At 36.0% G+C, this 24,016-nt stretch overlaps 1 protein-coding gene across 3 annotated transcripts; it reads right to left on the bottom strand.

The window, feature by feature from the left end:
• Positions 1 to 50: 50 nt before the first annotated feature.
• Positions 51 to 24,014, bottom strand: LOC110783807 (pentatricopeptide repeat-containing protein At1g76280). Of its 3 annotated transcripts, none has more exons than XM_021988188.2 (15): positions 23,449 to 24,014; positions 22,306 to 22,434; positions 22,145 to 22,205; positions 21,833 to 21,890; positions 20,679 to 20,872; positions 17,674 to 17,781; positions 16,577 to 16,759; positions 12,266 to 12,790; positions 9,928 to 10,023; positions 9,655 to 9,828; positions 7,107 to 7,334; positions 4,208 to 4,345; positions 3,938 to 4,126; positions 2,404 to 2,523; positions 51 to 916 (listed from the first exon to the last, which is right to left on the bottom strand). In XM_021988188.2, exons 2-15 carry the CDS (start codon positions 22,317 to 22,319, stop codon positions 530 to 532), a joined length of 2,475 nt encoding a protein of 824 aa, XP_021843880.2. In that variant the 5' UTR covers positions 22,320 to 22,434; positions 23,449 to 24,014; the 3' UTR covers positions 51 to 529. The 3 variants fall into 3 exon arrangements, with proteins under 3 accessions (XP_021843880.2, XP_021843878.2, XP_021843879.2); XM_021988186.2 differs by lacking the exon at positions 23,449 to 24,014 and adding an exon at positions 22,879 to 23,150; XM_021988187.2 differs by lacking the exon at positions 23,449 to 24,014 and adding an exon at positions 22,602 to 22,689.
• Between the last annotated feature and the right edge of the window lie 2 nt (positions 24,015 to 24,016).

The raw sequence follows: 24,016 nt of genomic DNA, 5'->3' as shown, positions 1-24,016 counted from the left end.
AGGGAGTTAAAATAGTTGCCAAGCCTAGCCTTAATGAGAAAATAGGCAAGTTCAGAATAAACAGTCTTATTTTAAACTTCAAATATAAGCAGTCATGCTTTAACTTTTTCCTTACAACTTCTTAATATGAATTCCGTACAGCTTTAGCCGTTAAAAACATTATAGGGAAATCACATCATAATTGTAGTCATTATTGAATAAACCTGACTACGTGACTCATCACATCGTAATTGTATAAACATGACCCGTAAGGCCGTAACTCTTTAACATGAGATTGATTCTCCTTTTTCATTGCGACGAAACAGAGTATCTTCCTTCCAACTGGTAAGTGGTAACTATTGCACAAAATTGGGATCATGCTGGTATGCCAAATATTGCACAAGCATAGCAACCAAATTTCATTTCCAATAAGGAAAACTGCTGATGATATAATGGCAGCATTGTACTTGTATTGCGTGCTTCATTTCCATCGAGGAAGAGGCCGCCTCCTCAAAATACACGAGTGTAAATCAAAGTTGAATGCGCTGATTCATAAGATGTCTGCAAGTCGTTTAGCCCATGGACTCTCATCAGGCACCCATGAAACCGAGGAGCCAAGAAAGGAACACCATCTTAAATTGAGAAGAGCAGCAGCTAGGTTCTCTGAATCTCCAATTAGGAATAGCTGTATTATCTGTGTGTCAGCGTCTTCTTCTTCAGCAACAATCAGATACTCGTATTTCCTTCTCATATCCTCTAGAATATCATCATCTAAGGAGATCATCCGCAAGCTCAACACCTGCAAGGCTTCTATTGCAGTGCCAACAAATTCACCTTTAGCATAAGCATTAAATACATAATTGCATGTTGATTGATCTGGTTTGATCTTCTCCCGATGCATCGCCTCAATTACAGTCTCAATTACATCGATCCTTCCCTGCATCATAAATTGATTATTTTCATTAAGGAAGAAATAGCAATATAACTTTGTTAACCCTATAAGTAATAGAGAAAAAGTAAAAGCTTTTGTTTTGAACAAGATGGAAAATAATTATACATCTCAATGAGGTAGAAGAAATGTTACCAAGTAAAACATTTATAATACTAGTACATCTATCACTCTATCACCCTCACCTTCAAGGATTTAACGAAGTATACTTCTTCCTATTGGGAAAAAGATCGATAAATTGACAGATTTCCAAACATTAATATTTTTTGGAACAGAAAACAAACTGCTTAACAACAGGATAAGATGATAGAGGGCTATTCTGGCTACACTTTACAGCCATCCTCAAAATTTAAAGGCTCACTGCAGACTTGCAACCGCATGGCCACATATTTGCAGAAATCTATAATATTAAAACTCCAAGGCAATACATGTCATTTCCTACGTGTCACCATTTTCTCAACATGAAATAAGTGCATACGTTGCAATGTGCTTTTAGCTAATTCCAATTATCCATTCACTTAAAAATAAACGTCTCTAACAAGATTTGAACTCATGATCTTTCATCAATAATGTGAAAGAACTACGCTACATAATTTTTATGTTATATCAACCCAACCTTTACTACATTGCATTTCAAAACTACAAAACAAAGACTAAAATGAATCTAAACCATGGGTAATATATATGCACATCACTTTATAAAAATAAATTTTTATTTATCACAAAACCATTATATCTCCAATTCATCTATTCATCTAAAATTTTAGAATTTCAACAATTCCATCTCATCATTATCATCATTATCATTACCCCATTGCCTCAAAAAGGCTCCCGCAAGAAGCGAGGTAAGAGGGGGTCGGGTGTACGCAACCTTACCCCTGCAATTGCAGAGAGGTTTTTTCCAATTGACGCAAAAGCGATAACGGAACGACAACGGGACGACCGTCTTCTAATTCATGGAAAGGAAGCGAAGAGGTTTTAAGAGTCATTTTGATTTAGTCCATTACATCCTACAGCCAAAAGAACAAATGAATCTTGGCTCAATCGGAAATGAGCATTTCAATAATTCCATCTATTAACAAAATATTAATATCACATTAGCTACAATGACCAAGACCTGCGGCATCGCTTGGGTCAATAACTAGTTTCTTTTTATATATAAAGGGAACTGCAAATGCAATCATAACTTGCTTCACTTCACAACAGAGATAAGAGAAACTTGAAATTTGCCGTGCTCTCTTTAAGGCGCGATTTTTATTTACTGGACAATCATAATCTTATTCCAATTTACACTTGTTACATCAACGAGCCAAAACACAAAACTGACCGGGGTTATTGACTTTGCACTCACTAAAAAGCCTCACAAAGCCATACTTGTTTGCGGTTAAAGTTTGCGTCGGTTACCCTCATATCATCCATCATATGTAACAAGCAAAATAGGAAATATGTCCTACAGAACAGAAATAGATACCTACCCGTAAACTGGCTTTATGGAGAATGGGGTTGAATAGCAATATATTAGGTTTATTTCCTTCTTTGATAGTTTGATCAAGAAGATCCAAAGCATCATTGAAAGCATCATATTCCATCAGCATCTGAAAACATACACAGAATTGATGCAGAGAGTCAAAAACAATAGCTTGCATCAGAGATATTTTCAGCACTCGCGTACAATGGAACTACCAGCACAGAAGCAAGGCCTAACAAACCAAGAAAATCGATCAGGATTCTAAAACTTGTGCTGCAATTAGTATAGTATTGTTGACTTGGTGTGAAATTACATAATTTTAGAAACTAAACACATTTACAAATTACAAGTCAGGTATTATAGCAAAACATCAGTTTCCACCAGTGAGCATTTCTTTAGTACATCATATAGCAACATTAACACCACCTGGAAAAGGAGTAAAGAATCAATGGGGAAATTCAAAAAAGTGCTCGACGGCTTAACAACTACTCCCTCCGTTTCTAAATAACGGGGACAGTTTCCATAAGTATGTGTTTCAAATTAATAGGGACACTCTACTTTATTCTATTTTTGGATGGATGACCCACCATATTCAATGCATTCACACCCTTCTTTTTCCCACTTTACTTACAACATTCTACTCAATCTATTTTATATTCTATTTTTACTCATAACTTTCCACTTAACCTAACTTTTATTCTTCTTTACTTACACCACTCCACTCCACTCAACCTAATTTTTAATTATATTTTTCTTACTACATTCACTTTTCCCACACTTATTTTCTACTTTCCTATCATTTATCTTGGTTGTTGTGAAATGCGAGTGTTCCTACTATTTCGAAACGGTTGGGAGTACTATACAAAACCAAGAAAATACCAATATAGCTTTGATATACCTAATTATAAATTAATTCAACTTTATTTTGTTATTATGGAGGGGCGCATTGGGGGGGGGGGGGGGGTTGTGGAATCGGCTACAACACAGTAGATCTACTATCACAAAAGTTCAGAACAAAATATACTTCCAACATTCTTTATTGTAGCAACACTTGCTTTTTCACGGGCTCTAATGTCCTAACAACATTTCACATTGTAATAATATTTTTAATACGTTGTTCAAAGTCTGTGGAATTGAGTATTTGATCACCAATACGCAAGTGTTGCAATAATAAAATAACGTAGGAAGTAACAAACAGGGAAAGACCACAGGCAGAGTGGCTGACAGAAGTTTATCCTCCAAAGTACAAATTGCAGCATCACCAATTAGCCCTAGTGTTACAAATTACAATTACAAGCAAATGAACTCTGACTTCACATGGAAATATGACATTAGGGGTCTTGTATAATTTTTATCAATCTGGTAGTGTTATGAATATGGTCCACCTCATACCCTCACCCTAGCTTTAATGGCAATATGACACTAAGGCCCTTGTATAAATTTACTGCTTAGGGTCACACTGGGTAGAGTGAGGGGGTCAGTCCACATTATTTTTCCAAAAATGAACTACTATCCTAGACAACTGTAAACAAAACCAATACCTTTATAAGTACAGTATATGTTATCGTCTGGGGAGGAAAGCCTTTACGAATCATAATAGAAACCAAGGCACATGCAGACTTGAAACATCTTATATTTGTGCAGCAATCGATCATAATGGTGTAAGTTACATCATCAGGATGAATCCCACATAGTTTCATACTTCTGAACATTTCAATTGCCTTGCGATCCTGCAAAACAATCAAAATATTAAAGAAGTCATCAATGTGCAAACAGATTCCAGGTTGCTAGGGATTGTAGGAATAGCAAACCTCTTTAGCCTTGACAAGTGAATGTAGTACTGTATTGTAGATATCTGTACCAAGATAATTGTTGTGAGAGAACTGACTTGCTCGATACAAGTACTTTAGCAGCTCCTGCACCATCCCTTCTGCTCCAAGGGCTCTCAACTTCAGAAGAGACAAGGTCCAGAATGGGTTAGAGTTGATACATTAAATAGTTTGATGATATAAACATATAATACATAAAGCATAATGCATAATGCATTTCAGAAGGACAAAAGAACCACCATCCATCTTATCCAAGGCCCTCAACATGAGACGAGACAAATCCAGAATAGATTTTAATTAATATATTACATTCAGACGATGTATTGCACAAATCATGATGCGCTTCCGGAGAATAAAGCACCCAATTGACTCACATCTAAATGCAATCTATATTACTTGAATTTTATAAGATTCTATAATTCATACAAGAATTACGTAGGATATTATTAAAACTATTGTGACAGATGAACTTTAGCGAAGCTAAAAATCTTCTGCTTTTTGATACAGATCCTAAATTGAGAATAATCCAAACCCAACCAGCCAAATATACTTGGACTACTGAACATTGGATGCAATTTCAGTTTTGAATTACACCATTAAAATTTAAGTCCCAACTGAAATGTCCTCTGCTTCTTATTTTGTATAGTGACATGTACGAGTCGTAAATGCCTTTCTAGAGGATAAGTAAGAGCCTCATATGAGGCATTGAGTAAATACTATGACATCATTGATGTAATAATCTATATCACTCAGACTATTCATTTCACCTCAAGTACCCATGCCAAATCTCGACACAATTCCTTTCAATTCGAGAATAACATTGATGGAGCAATTTATCTACAGAATCAAGAATAGTCAGCATTTCTCAAAATCTGAAGCTTGGTTCCATTTATACAAAAGCCTAAAGAAAAAAGGATCTCAAAACCTTAACAAGAGGAAGCTATGCCCTCAAGATCTATTGGTCACCAAAATACCAAGGATATCATCCACACTTCCACAAGCCAACCTTTCTTCATCCTTCTTCTCCAAGCTACGAGAGCATCCTTCATGGAAATAATCTGCACCTAGATCATCCCACAAGGCTAAGAGAAGTACCAAAGAGTCCAAGAACAGAAAATTAAAAGCCTTTTCCACAAGACACAAACCACAACAACATGCAATGAAAATTTTCCTTCTCGTCAGAACATCCTTGTTGAGATCTTTCCTTTTACAGCCTCCCAAGCAATGAAACAAACTTTACAAGGAGCTTTAGAATGAAATAATATTTGATAATATAGCTTCCAAAGAGACGTGAAAAACAAACCAATGCGACATTTTGGTAAACCAACTGGGCACCCAGGCAGAGCCCGGCCGGACACAAAGAGAAACAAATTAAAGTAGAGTTGTTCAGTAAATAGTCAGACCGCAACACTGCCTCCAAATTTGAAATTTGATCTGTAAACCTCTTCAATACCTTTTTTTTTCTATTACACCCCTCAACACCTAGCCAAACTACTACATAAGTGAGATAAGAGCGTATTTATTCTATAGATGTTCCTATATAATAATCGTGAATGAAACATGGTATATCTCAATCAAAGAAGTTCAACAACTCACAGCCATGTTAGAACACTGTTAACCCACAAGGATATTGATTAATCGAATATCATTATTCATCGATATAATCTGTCTATTGTTGAATCCTATCCTCATGGTGGCAAACCTACCAACTAAAAATAATTGTGTGAACATCCTCAGACAACAAAAAATGCTGACTGGAATTATTGATCCACCTCAATTACATTTGGCCACAGGCAGAGAAATCTTGAACAAACATACTATAAGATGTAGAAGATGAAAATAATCCCTCACGACATTTAGTAATTCTATTCTCCTGTTTTTGCTAAATAAGAGAGCAATGTAAGTTTTCAATAGGAAAATGCACACAGCTGTCACATCTTCTATTAAAAAAATGTACATGCTAACAGTGGCGTATCCAGGATTTTGAAACAGGGTAGACGCTTTTAAAATAAACAAAAAATACAATTTTTTTTAAAAAAAGATACAATGAAAATGACAATTTGCGGATTACGAATTACAATGTTGACATAAAATTTATCAATTTCACTGTTCACCGTTATTTTATAAATTCTAGGATTTTAAAGATTATACAAGATAAATATGTATACGCAGTAATCCATGTTATATAAGCAAATAACAACAAAAATTTAAAAATATACGAAGTAGAAATTAAAAATCAGATGAGAATATGACATGCCACCCCGAAAAAGAAAAAAGTATATATATACTGAAATGTTAAATACTTGACGATCTAAACATAAGGTTTATATATTTAATCTGCACAAATAAACATAAAGCCAAGATGCTAGAGTGGTTAGGGAGAAAATCTAGTTATGATTGTCCCCTTTGGTCATGGGTTCGACTCCTACATTGAACAAATTCATGTTTTTTTTTTAAATACTCAGCCTATTAAAATGATTTTTCAGTTGAAAAATTGGGTAGACATTTGTCTACCCAATTCACAGTATGCATCCGCCACTGCATGCTAAACCAACCAACGTCCATAGATTCAAATTGCATTGCAGGATAAGCAATCAGCAAGATACGATGTAAGTCCATGATCTGTTTGTCCACCTATAACACATGAAATCTAGCTATCTTAGAAAATCAAAAACCACGGTCAACACTTATAAAAAAAGTCGTTACACACAAAGATCATTAACACAATCAGAAACTGACTACATGACGATCTAACACAAAATTGAAGAAAGTACAATTCAAGATATGCTTGGTAACAAAAATCATAAAATGCATACCTAACCATAAATATTGCATTCAAACAAAGGACCAACGATATCACAAGAAAAGAAGGAAATATTACCAAATTCTTTATTGAAACCTGACTATGCTGTATTCCATTCTGGAGCATATCTGTTTCTATGGCATTGATCCTTTTAGTAACGTCTGCATGTGATAATAAGTTACCTTTTTCATATAGGGAATTGATATTCCCAAACAAAGAAAATAGTAGCTCGTATGTTCTGATATCTGGCTTAGTTTTAGCTTCTCTCATCTTAGCCAACATTTTGACAGCACGTTCAGGTTGATCCTGCATTAAACAGGGGTGTCAAATTTACATATCAACAGAACAATTTTTCAGCAATAGCAAAGTAAACTGTAGTACAATGAAAAAAGTTGATATAAGGAAACCAATCTCAGCAGTCAGCATTGAAAAATTCTATTAATGCTTTATGCCAAGTTTTCAGTCCAACAGTCGGCTTAAAAACAAGTCTCATGGTACGTCCAAGCATGTTGTTATCCTGAACTTACTGCTTCAAAAGAACGTGGAAATATACGCAAGAACAGTTAAGACGGTTATTTAGTGAATAAGCACATAAAAATCTTGCAAATTACACAAACAATTAGCACAAGATATCTGCCCTGTCTGGTTCACAAGTTTCAGCAGTTTGATCTCACTTTGATTCACTACTACTCTCCGGAAGTACATTAAAGACTTACGTTAATTGGACAGTAAACCTAGCAAACACATCAGTAGAAAGAACATAGAGGCTCCAATACATGCTTCCACGCAACCGCTTCAACACAAGCACATGTCTTGAACATACCAGTATACCACAAGTCCACAACTACAATGCCAGAACCAAGCTATAAGCCATATTCGCTGAACTATGTACAGAAAACCAGATTCAGAAGACATCCAAGCTCAACTGACTATTAATTAACGTAAAAGAACCAAGAAAATGTCGAACGAATTGCATTTCAAGAAGCCTGATGTTGAAGTTTGGTAAAGCACGTGATGCATCATTTCGAAATGCGTAATTGAATTCAAAATATATCATAAAACAATGAGATACGGTCACCAAAATGTAGAAATGTGCCTTCATGGAGAAAGAAATAAATCTTCAGATCAATATTCTATCCTATTGTAACCATAAGATCGTTAGTTTAAAACCATTACCCCCTCATATTTTTCCAAAAAAAATAGCTCTCTTCCGAGAAAGGTCACTTCAGACACCTTATTCTGCAACAACTATGAATTAGCTAAGCATGCAAAGCACCACAGTTCAAACATACCGGCATCACACCTACTATCTCCACTCTCCAAGAGCTCATGCCAAAATAAATGCTAGCACAGAAATGCAAGAAAATTATCTTCCACCTTGCAGTACAGATAGCAGCACACATGGCAGAGAGGAATTTACCATAAAAATTAAGTTTACCCAAAATTGTGGCCTAAAACCTTTCCGGGAACTTTTCTTTCCATGTATACTCAGTAAGAGAGGATAAATGTTTGTTTGATGAATCTTGTAAAGGCTTTGAAAAGACAAGAAGGACTCCAAACAAAAACCAATATACTCTTCAGATCCAAATAATAAATCTAATCCCACAAGATGACCCCTACTATCCTGATATCTTTTTTCTTTATCAAGCTGATAGTGAGTCTTGTCCACATGTTTTCCTTCATTCTGAAGTGGAAGCTACCTTTGGAGGAGTTTACTAGTTTTGCATGAGAAATCTTTGGTTTTCCCTTCTAAAGTTTTGGAGTTTCTGCAGATTCGTTTTATGGGGTATGGTAAGTCAAAGGAGAAGGTTTGTGGCGCAATGCTGTCATGGGAACAATATGGGGTGTGCGGTTGACGCAAAAATCTCGTGTCTGTCACCAGCTTCCTTAACTTCGGATTTCCCGTGGGACAAAATCACTTACCTACTGTTGTTATGGGCTAAGGCGACAGGGGCTTACAAGAGTCAAAATGGTACAACTATTTAGGGAGGTAGTATTAGAAAAGGGTGCTAAAGCGTAGAAAATGAATATCTTAAGGGAGCAGATTACGATTTTGACTTTGACAGAAGGAGCACCTGGTTCAGCACGAACTAAAGGGGAGCAGATTACGAAAATAATTTGCGAAAATAGGTAAAGTAGGTCAAGTACATTCGAAACAGAGAAGGAAATTTTTTCCTGTTCACAATGTAGTAATGTATAATGACATACCTGATAAACAACTAATTATAAACTTCATGCAACGGACACGAAATGAGGATCTTAAACTTCCAATTAGTTTCCTTCAAGTAAAACTCATATTATGTGTTCAGCAATCTAATGATTGAAAATGTAGGGTAAAATGATATGCTAATCAATTTAAGACACTGCAAATCTGTTACCCTTTCTATCCCAGAAAGAAACTGAGGTCCTCCTTGCACTGTCGTACAAACACTTCTATGAAAACTTCCTAGCAGAGTAATAACCTATCTGAACCATATACAAGGGGACAACAAAAGAAAATTCTGCAGCACAAACTTATTGTCATATCAATGGATTTCCAAGATTCAAAGGACTACAATTATTTCCTCATGAGCCCTCCTAATTTCACATATCTATGATAAAAAATAAAATTAAAAAATCCACTCACCATAATATCACATGCTTCGAAAAAAGCATTGTACGGGCGAGCACAAGGACTTGCTTCAATCTGATTGAGTAAGGATTCAGCCAAATCCAAGTGTAAAGCATTGCTGCAGCATATTGAAAGGGTTGACAGAGTGGAAGCATATGGCTTCAAATTTTTACCTTCCATTACATTTAGCTGCAAATGTTATAAACAGGCAGCAGAAAATTAATCTGCTTATTAATTCAATATCAGGAGCCAGCAGCAAACCACAAAAGTGTGAGACAAATAACTCACTAGTTCCATTATATCACTGATTCTTCTGGTTGGAATAATTGATTTGGCTATACCGTCATAAGTGTGGGATGATGGTTCCAGCCCAAGATTTTGCATCTAATGATATTTGGCGCTAAATTCAGTATTTTGTATTGAGCAATACATATAATGACTTAAGACAACAACAAAAATAGAATTCAGAAAGGAAATGCTCGACAAAAATCAGAAGTCCGGGAAAACAAGAAATGATGAATTGTAACTCTGACTACAAAGCAATGAAAGCAGGACATGTCCAGCTTCGCAACATTTTATTAAACTCTATCCCAAACATATTATTCAAATGCACCACATTGCTGACACCAAAAACTTTTGCACATCAATGGGACACTTGAAAGAGGTATAACTGACTTCATAGGCAGAAACTCTAGGCAGAAGATGGGATTAGTTTTTCTCTTATCTTGGCAAATAATGATTTCCCCACAGGTAAATGAAGCATAGGATTGCGATGATAACCTAACAGCTTATCCAGTTTGATGGGTACTTCATAATTCATATCACCAAATACGCCTTTCTTGGAACACATAAGTCATATTCATGGTACAAAAACTCGGCTGATCAGTAGCATACGGGCTGATCCATATTCTTTTTAAACCTTATTGAAACAATATTCCAAAGTCATAAAGTATTATTAGCTATCAGTGAAACAGAGTTGTTACATGCCATACAAGACCGAGAAAACATGTCAAATCATGCCATGTCAACCGCAACTATTATCATAACACCATAACACCGCAACTTTATCATAACACAATAAAATAGCTTAAATAAAGGCAGCCTTTCCATGTAAATAATAGGAAAAAAAAGGACATTTATTTTTTTAAGAGACCAAATTAGTCAAAAGAATACTTTCTTGTACGCAAACAAAAGGGAGGAGAGTAGCGGACAGAGCCCTAAGCTCTTGTACTCAATCAGTTTTAACTTCAAATTTAAGATGTAATAATTTCTTAAGATAGACATTTCAATATTTCATTGACGGGGAACACCATAGTTTATACTTCATAGTTGTACACTTTGAACATAAGGTTGCAAGAGCTTTTTTGCAACTTCACGTCTATAGTTGCATATATTAGAGTGATTGTATGGTATGGCATGAACGTCTCCAAAGGGTTGATTTTTATTTTTATCTGCCACACCTAGGGTTATTGTGGTGTGGTTTATACAGGAAGAGTACTAGAAATCCAGAATCCTATGTCATTTGAATGCCAGTGAACTACAAAGTATAAACTCAATACAGGGAACAAAATACAGTGCATTGGTATACAGGAAAACCATGTCACCCAGTCTTTCCGTCCACAATTAACAGAAAAAACAGCCTTCACACTTCAGCAATCCAAGCCATCTTCATCCCCTTTTCCAAATTTCAAGCCACAAACATGTCTTGGATTTACTAGGTACACCCACCTCGTCACAAACAAAGCCAAGTGTGAAAGAGAAAAAGGTAACCAACAAAAACTACCTCATCTTCACACACAAGCTACACTTAATTGTAAGGCTGAAGTTTCACCTTTGAAACACATCCCCTGTCACAACCTCAACTATTTCAGACATGCTTGGGGAGATAAAGCATTAGACAGGGAATGAGCAGAAAAATCTACTTCGTATATAGTTGTACAGAAGAAGAAACAGCAATGTACTGTATAAAGAGGATCGTCTAAAAAGCCATAGAAGCAGCAAGACTTGAAATCTACCGATTCCCCTTACCAAAAAGTGAACAGTGAGGCTGTTTGGCTCAAAGCTCAAATGTCCAAAAGCAGAGATCGGAATTTGAGTAGCTAGTCTACAAATTTGTATTTCAAAAGGAGCTGGAGCATTTGGAACATCTTTCTTGGAAGCAGAAAAGTTCAGTAATTTGAATGAGTATTGAGTAATACTATTAGTTCTCATTGCTTATATTGTACATTTCCCCTCTCCAGGTTTCTGCAGCTGACACCCCCACTAACTAAGAAACTTCTGTGGTGGCAAACATAAAGATCTAAAGTAAGGGAATATCTGAAAGCAGATTTCCAGAAATTTTAATCACCAACTTGATCCCTTGAAGATCGAAAGGCGGAACAGATTTTCTCTCTACATTATCTACTAAAATACCCATGTCACCAGTTTAGCTACCAGGGGAACATAGCCTCTATAGAAATAGTTTCAACTCTAAAGACACTCATATAATGATACAAGAAAGCCATTAAGATAAAGCATAACAGAAATCTGAAGTTTCCCTAACCGAATCACCACAACTATTTCATAACACAAACAGTCAGAATCCCGAAAAGGATACAAGAATGCGGAATGGTACAAATATCATTACCTGCGCAATTAATTTTTGAGCTAGCTCAGGTTCTTTACAATGACCACATGCATGTATGACATCATTGAAAGACCACCTCAAGATTTTCTTGATGGGCCCCTTCTTAAGATCCTCAAGCATTTCTATCCCAGTTGAGCAATCCATGTTGTCTTCCGCATAGAAAGGACTACATTGCACTTCCTCAATTGAGTTCATAATCATTCCTTCACCATCAGAAGAGGCAGGACTGGCATGTTGGTCCTTATGCAGATCGAAGCACATCACATCCGCCACACTGCCTGAAGGAATGGGAATGTCCAGCTGTGGACAATAGATCTTTCCCTGTACAGTTCTACGCAAAAAGATGTCTTCTTTAGACACTAAAACAACCATATGTTGCAATGTTCTATATGCAGATTCCAAGTCCATCAGACGCGTAAAAGACCATATGAATTTCCTCAACGAAAGAACGTTCACTTTATAATGCTTGCAGTGCTCTCTCCATATTTCATGCACAGCGGACAAATTTTTCTGCCAAACTGCAACCTGGAACCGGTAAACTAGAATTAACAACCAATCAATAACTACTAAAAACAACAGATTCGTTCTAAAAGGCGATCAATAAAACTCGGAAGTCAACCAGAGAACTCGAACTGACCTAGAACAGAAAAATAACAAACCAAAGGTTGACACATAGTATACAATTAGATAAGGCAAAATTACATCAATGACACCAACTTAGGTCTAACTATAGCCATTAACACCAACTTATCCCTATAATTAAATAGACATCAACTTGGTTATTGAAGATAATTATTGATATTCCGACGACCGGAGTAGGCTCTAATGACCGGAAAATGCTAATTTTAACATAAAAACAATTTAAATTATTTTTAAAATACATTTATCAGTTAATTTAGATATTTTAAAAATGGTTTCAAGGTCTTTTTATGACTTTTAAAAATGTTTTTAAGATCTTTTACGAATTTTAAAAATGGTTTACAAAGTCTTTTATATTACTCTGAATATGTTTTAACGTTTTCCAGCCATTGAGACTATTCTGGTCGCCAGAATGTCACTAATTGTCTTTAATGAGCAAGTTGGCATCAGTTTAATCATATGGGGTTGGTATCAATTGCATTGCAGTTGTGCCTGGGTCAGTCTCAGTGAGTGTAATTTTGCCATTAGATAATGTAGTATAACTAATATAAACAAATAATAATGTAAATGATCTGAGCCATACATTTTAGATAAATGACATCACTCCCCCCCCCCCCCCCCCCCCCCCAACCCTCACAACTACTACCTTCAAAGGAATAGAAGGTTAGTTCACAATTTATAAGTTTACCAGTCCTTCTCCTCCCCACCCCATGGGAACCTAGTAATGGTCCGAAGCTTCTCAAAGGTACCATTCCCTCCACCACTACTAGTGAGAACTAGGGGTGGCAAACTGGCAATTTCATCTGAACCTGGCGAATATCCGAACCGAATATATGGATGAAAACCCGATAAACACGGATGTTAAACGGGTGGATCGGGTGATGGATCGGGTCGGATTCAGGTGATGGTTCATCCAACCCGTCACCCGATCCATCATCTGACTTATCCATCCATCTGTTTATTTTATTTTATTACAATTACTTAATTATTAATAGAATATATAAATATATATACATTAATATTAGTACTCCATATCAATAGATATTGGATTATTAGGCATCTAATTATTACCTAATATTTTCAATTTGCAAGGACAAAAAAAAACCATTTTTTTGCTAAAAGTTATATTCTATGTATTGGACAATAGCGTTTTAGGCTATTTTATAATGTAGATGTATAAAAATGTTAACTCATTGTCCACTATATTAACAAGTATTAGTTTGCATAAATAAAGTTGATGATGCTTTTAATTACACCCACTAATCACCCGATCCACCCGATTCATCTGCGGGTGATGGATGGGTCTGATGTGGATGAAGGGTAAATCGGGTGATTGATGGGTGTTGGATGACGGATGGACCGTCAGCGGATGGAGGCGGATGAAGCTCCACCCGATCCACCTCCAATTCATTGCAACCCCTAGTGAGAACATTGCCCTTTCGCTTGGTTTCATCTGTAATCATCAAATAATAAATGCCTTCAAACTCAAAATTTATTTTATTCACTCATGAGCCATCATTTCTAGCAAACTAGTCTTCATCTATCATGGTAAAGTCACAACTTAAAAGGCATGCTATTTTTTTTGTATTGTCCTGTTATGTATGACGATAAAATGTCCCATGACGTGTTACTACCAGTGATTTACATAGGCAGAGCTTACAAGTACAAATAGGCACAATCTCATACAACATAGGGGTTTTAATAAGACATGTGGATACAAAAACTACAAAAACCGGAGGTAAGCCAAAAAGCATTGTCATAGTTACAACTTACAACACAATTAGTCGTCTCCGCCATAAGCTGTTGTTTCATTAACAAATTGTTCCATTGGGCTATGTTACCATACTACCATAGTATTATAAAATAATTCGTAGTACATAAAGAAGCCATATTCCACTTCACCTTAGAAGTAGAGCAAGAGTATGATTTCATGACATCACATACACCCACCTTCCCCAACACTTTAGCTAAATTATTTTCAATTTTCTTTCTCCTTTGGACAATATATTATGGCCAACACCTCCTGACTCAAAACAGAACAAAACTAAGCCCCTTAATCAAAGAAATTCCCTCTTCCACTTAAAGAATCAACTATAAACACTAGGAGAGCATCTGATACACCATAACGTCTATATGTCTTCTTTTAACTTGATTATTTTCCATTGTTTCCTATACCAGAACTAAGTCACCCACAAAGATTGACATTGGATTTACGGAGATGAAATGCAAGGGTTCACCTCGAAAAATCAATAAAATGAGCCAACTCCTAAGCTATCGTACAGGAATACATAATATTTCAGGGAGTCAGGGGTTCCAATAAAGACATGTTCTATGTGTTAGAAAGAGAAAAAGAAATGACATCAATTACTTTACTATTTTCCTTAAAAAAAAAATCTAGTGTAGGCTCACTAATTCTAAAGTTCACAGCACCATTGTTTCCTATGGAAGCTCGGTTTCACCAATTTTAGCAACTAGTAAATGACTCAGGCTACGAACTTTAAGTTCTGTTACCTTCAATGTTTAGACTCCAAGTTAAGTTCCATTTAAGGTGCTAGTGGGATAGTCTTCACACCTACTGAAAAGAACTTGCTACTGATTCTCTGTTCTAATTAATTCTCTTCCCAATTGCTACAACTAGAAAATAGATTGTATCATGTCAGAAACTTCTTATATCAATAATAAACAGTGTGAGGAATTGAGGATCCCATCTCATACTAACCCGACCCATGTAAATAAACAGTTGCGACTAACCTGACTTCCGGCTCTCATATTAAGCTGTTTGATTACAAATGTTGAAAAATCTTTATATTGAATGACTGTTTCGTGTCTCTATTTGTTATGCCATCGTGTTACTTAGCATTTGACTACCCCTTTGCCTTTTAGTGAATTGAAAATAAAAAGGATTAGTACAAGTTCCGCAATGTCTTACCTTTTCTTTTTGGTGTTGATATGTTGAATAATTTTATAAGTTTAATCAATCGGATTGGTGAATGTTACATTCGTGTTCAGAAACGAATGATTATTGTGACCTTTTAATTGAGATGATAGTGTGCATCTCTTTAACTTATCATTTATCATTACCCCATAGCCTCAAAGAGGCTCCCGCAAGAAGCGGGGTAAGGGGGGGTCGGACGTACGCAACCTTAGCCCTGCAATTGCAGAGAGGTTGTTTCCAATTGACCCAAAAGCGATAACGGGACAACAACGGGACAACCATCTTCTACCTCATGGAAAGGAAGCGAAGAGGTATTAAGAGCCATTTTGATTTAGTCCATTACATCCCACAGCCAAAAGAACAAATTAATCTCTGGCTCCATCGGAAATGGATTCATCTCTTTAACTTAATGGGATAAAAAATCTCGATAACATGTTTTTGTTGTGGCTGGTTCTCATTATGTTCTCATATTGGATTAGCTTATTCCAACTCGAAATATCACCTTCCTTCTTCCTCTGCTTATCTTTTCTCTCTTTCCCACATAATTTTCTACCTCAACGATCCTACATCAGTTCTGCATTTAAATCTTCTAAACTCCAAAGATAAACAACCATTACACGAAACCTGTATATTTTGGAAAAAATATTTTCTAAATATTTAAAAGAATCTTGTGAAAATTATCACTTTTTAATGAAATTCTCTGCACCAAGATAAATATACTCAGTTATATTGCATACCTTGAGAAGTGCTGCATATGTAACTTCATTCTTCCCTAGAGATTGGCTCTCCATGAGATCCAAGCACTGATTAAATAGCATAACATCTTTCATTTTTGCACAGGCTGACAGAAAAGTATTGCACAGAGGAAGAATATAACTTAAACGATCATTTTCCCCTATAAATGTCATCAGATGAAATGCCTGGAAAAGAGGGGGAAAAAGCAAACGGTTTAACTAAACATCAACTATAAACTTATCACGGTCATGCACAGTAGACAAATGCGCAACTGGAGAAGGTACTGCTGCCAACAGCCTGGAGCAGTGCACTGCCACATGCTATCATTTATAAGCAATTCATGAGCTGACAAGATACTAATTTGCCAACTGAGAGACACAGGATTTTACTTGTCAATAAAACCTTAATACAAATAAAAATACCATGCTTGTTACCATCTTATACTACCTCTGAACCTTCGTTATTTTTTTTATAGTTACGGTTACTGTGAATTTACAATTTTAGTTGAAATTGAAAAGACAAATATTTAGGACTAATTAGGATAGTAAAAGAGAGGGTGTGGCTGTTAGGGCATGTGTACGAAAGAGAGTATTGTGAGTAGAGCTTGTGTAAAGAAAAGTAGGAAAAGTGTTGTAATTGAGATTTGTGTAAGAAAAAAATAGGAAAGAAAGTGTTGCAAGTGGGGTAAGGTGGGAAAAGACTTTGACATAATAGGAATAAATTAGAAGTGCAACAAATAAAAAATAAAGGATGTAAATGGAACTCAAAGTGTAACTATAACAAACAATTGGATGTCGTATATGTACAACATTTTGTGGACAGAAAATAACTACTATGTCGTTACTATCTTATATATATAATGCTTCCAATGTAATTCTTCTTTTCTTCATTATGCTAGAGCTCTTACATGTCTCATTATTCTAATAGAGTTGTATAGAATGCAAGAAAAAAATTTGGGTTTTCCCTGCCTTAAGGTTGTATAGGATTTGAAATTTTTCATACATGCAAATCATAACTTTATGAACCAAAATAATAATGATTATACTGAGAAAGAGTATTCAACAAAAGAAATGCATACAGGCTTACAACTGCTCCATACCTCTTCCAAGTAACCACCATTACAAAGAGCACGGACAATAAGCATATAGCTTTTCCAACTCAAAGCAATATTATTCCCTTCGAGGACCCTCCAAGTTTCCATCACAAACTGCAGCACGGAATAGATTGTATTAATAAGGCAGCCCAGCTGCAACACATGAAATACTGAAAGAAGTTTCAACTATCAGAAACAATATCAGGATTACAGGAAATGACCAATCTCCCAAAGGATCTATTAGAGGAAGAAAATCTAAGATATTGCCATAAAGAGAGCTGTTAAAAGTTCAAAATTATGATATGCAGGATTCAAACTGTGATTTGGACCACAAATTAGGTGTGCCTGCTTTGGGGGAATAAGATGCAGCAAATAGGTATAACAGAATCATCATTCCCATCAAGAAACCATTTTCAAACATTCACCAAAATTGACAAGCAATTCTCTGATAGCCATTCATAGTCGTTACCTTTAGTTCTTTCCTACAAGGACGAGTTTACATTCGTGTCAAGTTGTTTTTTACATCCTTTTTAATAGATTAACATAATATCTGTTCCCAATTATAATTGTGTTTGCTATGTACTCATTGCTATTACCCAAGTAGGACATATTACCACAACTCTCCAAACGCTGAAGAACAAAATGAGATAATCTATTACTCTATTAATTTCCACTTCCTCTCTTTTCTAAGAATTGTAACAGTTTCACTTTTGCACTACTCCCTCCGTCCCGGAATACTCGCACCGCTTTCCTTATAAAGTCGTCCCGGAATACTTGCACTGTTTCTATAAATGGCATATTTTTTCTAATTTTACATTGTTTCTCTCACTTACCTAAGGTCCCACTTGTATTCCTAACGTCTAAAAAAAACATTAAAAATCACCCCCACCCTCCACCACCCTCAAAAAGTTAACACATTTCCCACTAACTATATTAAAAAAATAACCAATATCAACCACCACCTAATTAAATAATAAGTCAATTAAATTGCCTTAAACTATGTGTCGGTCAAACCGGTGCGAGTATTCAGGAACTGAGGGAGTACTTTTGAACTGCTCGTAAAATATTAGAATGCAATGTTTAATCAATTAGTAGTCATTTGACATAACACGAACTTAGCTGGGCAAAAAAAAATTACATGGAGAACTTAGTTTTAAAAAGCGCGCCTTGGTGCGTCTAGGCGCGCCTACCCATGACAGGCTCATGCACCCTCCAAAAGGCGCGCCTTTGCGTCTCTTTCCCCGGGCTCAAGGCGCAGCGCCTTAGTTTAAAAAGGCGCACTAAGACGCACAAGGGTCACGGAGCCTAGGCGCAAGGCTCAGGCGCGCGCGCCTTTAGGATACAAGGCGCACATGATTTTCTAATACACCTTAAAATTCGTTATAGAAAAAAATTAACACAATTTATACTCAAAACAACATATTTCTATTGGAGTGCCATATTTTCTTGCTGGTTCATAAGCATTGTGTGATCCCGTCTATGGAATGCCAGAATTAGAACCTTCCATGGTAATTACAAGTTGGAAATATGAAAATTAACTCATATTATGCTATTTCCACTACCCAATAAGCTAAGGTTGTAGCGATATGAACGTTGATCATAGATAAAAAATGCGGTATCGGTCACGGTCGCGGAGTCTCGGTAACGGAAATGATGCGTTAGTCGCGGACCGTGTCGCGGTTGTCGCGTAGGAATTTGAAATTTAAAAAGAAGCCCCATGTCAGCCCCATTCACTACCTACCCTAGTTCCCCTCCCCTAAACCATACACGTGACATAATTAAAATGAATTCCTTTGTCTACCTTCTCTCTCCTCTCTTGTTTTAGATTTGAAAATGGAGTTCTCTACTCTATTTCAATGGAGTTTCTCCATTTCTTTCCTTTTTCCCTTTCTTTTTGTCGAAAACATGGGGAATTCGGCTGAAAACCGAGTAGATGTGAGGTTTATAATGTTTAATGCGGACAAAATTCGTTCGGATCGGTTGTACCGGCCGAGATCTCGCCGTTTTTAAAAACACCTTTACAACTCGGGATATCTCGTATCGCCAGCCTCCAAAACCTTGTTAACTCGGGCGATACGAGTTAACTCGGGCTAGTTTTTACACCATGACGTTGATAGGTCACATAGAGTGTGTTTATATCATTAAAAAATAAAATAAAATGTAAATGAAAGATCCACGTCATCCTACTGCGCCTAGGTAAGCCTTGCCCCTAGGCGCGCCTTGAACGCGCTTTTTTAAACTAAGCGCAACGCCTTGTGCACCTTCTGGTATAAGGCTCTAATTGTTGACAAGTAATACTCCCTCCGTCCCAGATTAGTTGTTACACTTCTAAATTAGAATTGACCCCACAATTATTATATTATCTCTCTCTTCACACTAAATTTTGTTGTCCCCGCACCCTCTCTCATTCAATTAATAAAATACGCCACTATCTCCTATAACATCTACTTTTTCAATAAAATAACAATTGATAACCAAACAACCACTTATCGCCTAAAACTTTGTACAAAGGTAAGTGTAACAACTAATCTAAGACGGAGGGAGTATATTTTTTTGAAAAAAGGCCAAAACTATGTGACTTACTAAGTTACTATATTGAAAAGAGGAGAGAGAAAACCCTAAACTTTTCCATTTTTCCCTTGTCTCTTTCAACGACATGTCATGCAAACTCTTCTTTTTTTCTATTTTAAAGTTATTGTTTGAATAGCCAGTGAGTAAAATGTTAGCCTTCCTTAGTCCCTATTTTGTTTGATTTTTTTCCTCATAAAGGCTTTTGGTCTTCCTGTAATTACTATTTTACCACTTTGTGAAACAAATATACTATTTTGATTTTTATTTCCGGAAAATAAATACCACAAAAATTAAAAAAAATGTGCGCCTTGCATATGAAAGGTGCGCGCCTTCGCCTTGGGCCTAGGCTCCAAGGACTTTCGCGCCTTTGGGCCTTTTAAAACTAAGCTGGAGACAACCCATTCACACCATAAAAATGTCTCAAAGATAGCTACACTCACCAACGGATCTGGTAATCTTGCACAGTACTCAAGAATGTAAACAATATCTTCAACATTAAGTGCATGGCCTGCAGCACCAGCATCCGAAAGTATATCAGAAGCTTGGCTTCTGTGACCTAATTGAAGAGCATTAATAACTTGAAGGCCCAAGGAATTGGTAATTGTATCTCTCCTGTAGCCAAAAGTAACGGGATCTGTAAACAAAGCCCAGACTTTGAAAGTTAGATCCACAATTATTGAAAGGGAAGAGAACAGGACAACAAAGCACCACAACAACGATTATTTGATTACCTTCTAAGATATCTTATCATTCTAACATGTGAAAATCTTTAATTCAAGCTCTAGCAAATCATAAGCACATACATCAGGACAATCAAACAGCCATGATTTTAGTTGTATATGGTATTCACTTTCCTTCACAAGGAACTATTAGAAGCAAAAAAAAATTCACTATTGAAAATCATAGAATAACTTTAATCTTGAGTTCCTCCTGTAGCCTTTTTCTTAAAGGAGTGCCGTAGTAATCATGATTAAAATAAAATAAAATAACATAAATCCAGATAGGATTAATATACTACAAAAATGAACATAGAATGGTTTTAAATAATAACATGAAATGTGAAAGCTAGAATACAGACAGTTAACCCAGATCATGCAGCAGCTGTCCATCATGTATTGTTTCTTCATTAACCTGTACCAGCACGAATTATGCGATGTACAAAGCAATCACATTTTTTTCTATGGTTCTATCTTTCAGAACATTGCTGGTAAATTTACTCTCGGAGATGCAATTTATCAAACTTGCAAAAGCCACAACAATGAACACACGCAAAAGTCGCAACATTCTATCCTTGAAGAGAATAAATTTAAATCGACAAAAGCACAACATGACATAGATACCGGACATTTTGAAAATGAAAAGATATGCAATGTATAAAGCCTAGTGACACAGGAAAAGATTAGACATCCCAACTTTGATATCATTTATGAGTATGAGCATATCAATATTCTATAAATGTGAGGATATCTTGAGTAGACAAGACGTCTCAGGAGTCAGGACACCTTCACACTCTTGCATAAATACATCACAGCCAGTCCAAAAGAAAGGTTCAAAACTTTAAGAGAAAAAATACAGCTAGGAAATTCTTCCTTGCCTGTTGAGCCTGCAATTGTTTGGAATGATTTGACAAAAAGGGATCCATTTTGCTTCCCCTGCCACGACAAAAGATGACAATCATGATCCATGAATTACTATATCTCATCATTTAACATTTTTCCCCTTTATAAAAACCAATTTATTTAGGAATAATAAAAAATAAAATCTTAGAAAAATAGATCATTACGCATGGGAAGTTGGTGAAGTATATTGGATAACTTTATTCTGATTAACTTCACAATCAGAAAAAACCTATCTAAATGATACAGCCTTTTACAGCTAAACATGGTTAAGACTCCAGCGTGCATACCCTTTTCGGCAATAAGGATCCAGAAAACAATTCTGCTACAGACCGCCGATGACACTTTAGTCTGTGAAATATAAATTATAGAACAATAAAACAAAATAAGTCGGAAGAAAATCAGTGAAACAAGCCACGATGCACGAAATAAGGTGTGGAGAGGCTCTTACATAATCCGATGCATTCCTGAATTAACAGCATAGCCTATATCCTGTAACTTTGAGTTAAGCAAATGAGCACTGAAGCTCCAATGAGCCAAGTTCCTCCTTATTCGCCGCCAACGAAACTGATGAGGTTACCTGCTTGGCACAACCATATGATCCCTCATCAATGAAGCCATCAATTTGACAAATATTACAATACTAAATTGTTGGTCTTTTAGAGATTTTATCAAACACTTCATGTGCACCCATTAACATAAAATAATTTCCGCACATTTTCTAGTATTCGTACTAAAGAATCTTACATCCCAATTGTAAAAACATGTTAGGTTGATAATGTCATCCGAAAATGAAACAAGATTGCAGCTTTAATCCATCATATGCAGCAACACATGAGCCCCTAGTAAAAATTTACCACACGATTGCATGAAGAATATTTGAGGAAATCGGATTGCCCAGATTCAGAAATTAACATAAATAAACATATGCAAAGCATTTTCATCAAAATAATGATAGAGAAAACATAAAACAAGATAAAAGAATTATGTTTGGAATAAAAACTCAGCAATTGAACTATTTTACCAGGTAACAACCAGCAGCCTATTTGACAGAAGAAGGTATAATTATCCGGCATATATTGCAGAAAATCAAGTCAAAGTGACTTAATGAGTAGCTGCAAATTAATCGAATTAGATTACTCAGATTATCTGGGAAGGAAATATTGAGGAGAGAATGGTAGTAGGCTGGCGGGAAATTGAGAAATTGAGAAATTGAGAATGTGAGGGATAGGGAACACGGAAATTGCTAATGTATCTCAGGATTTGGCAACTCTATAAATAAATTTAATTTTTTTATTAGAAAAAAAAATACACAGTCTTCGTAGTGAGCGGTGAGCCTTGTTTTGACTAGAGTACTACTCCATAGTTTTTGGGCCCGGACAATGGCTCCGGATTATTATATTAATAACTTCACATTTAGTTAAATTTCTTTTGCAATAATAACATGAAACATGTCATGTCTTAATGGTAAAAGCTTTATTGTTTAAACTCAAATTATATGGAGTGAAAGAATCGTAAACAGAGCGTCACGTGTCACGCGTACTTTCTTACAAACACTTTTTATAGCAAGTATAGAGATTAGATGCATGTGTACCGTCTCACATTGTCTCTGTCCAAACAAAATTACGAGGGTTAACATTGCACAATCCACCCCTCTCTCTCCGCCCCCAACGCTCACCTCCTGCCACTATCCTCTAACACCACTCTAACCACAGTCCCAACCACCCTTTGTCGCTGATTTTTTTTGTTATTTAAATATCGCGTACATAGTTCTTTTGTCCAAACAAGCAATTTTTTGCTGAATTGGTTGCTAGAAATTATGCTCCTAACCTCGAATTTTGCAACCTTTTCATTTAAATCATTGCAACCTTTTGAAAATACCCTAGAATTTTTAGAGCAAAATTCAAGAATTTGGGGGGTTTTGGGCAATTAGAAACTGTGAAATTCGGGAAGGGTTTGGTCTATTTGGAGGGGAGAGAAAAGGGTTTGTGGAATTCAATGGTAGGAGAAGCTAATGAGATTAAAGGTCATGTGAAAAATGAAGGGCTGGGACTTGTTGTAGTTAATCATGATTATGTCAAAGATCATGATAATGATGGTAAGATCGAGTTTTTTTGCCCAGTGGGAGTTCAGATTGAAAGCACGAAGAGTATTATATGACT

This window comes from Spinacia oleracea, chromosome 5, assembly GCF_020520425.1.
Source record: "Spinacia oleracea cultivar Varoflay chromosome 5, BTI_SOV_V1, whole genome shotgun sequence".
NCBI classification, from domain to species: Eukaryota; Viridiplantae; Streptophyta; class Magnoliopsida; order Caryophyllales; family Amaranthaceae; genus Spinacia; species Spinacia oleracea.
Note: the sequence above shows the minus strand (reverse complement) of the source record. Positions and strands in the feature narration are given on the sequence as shown.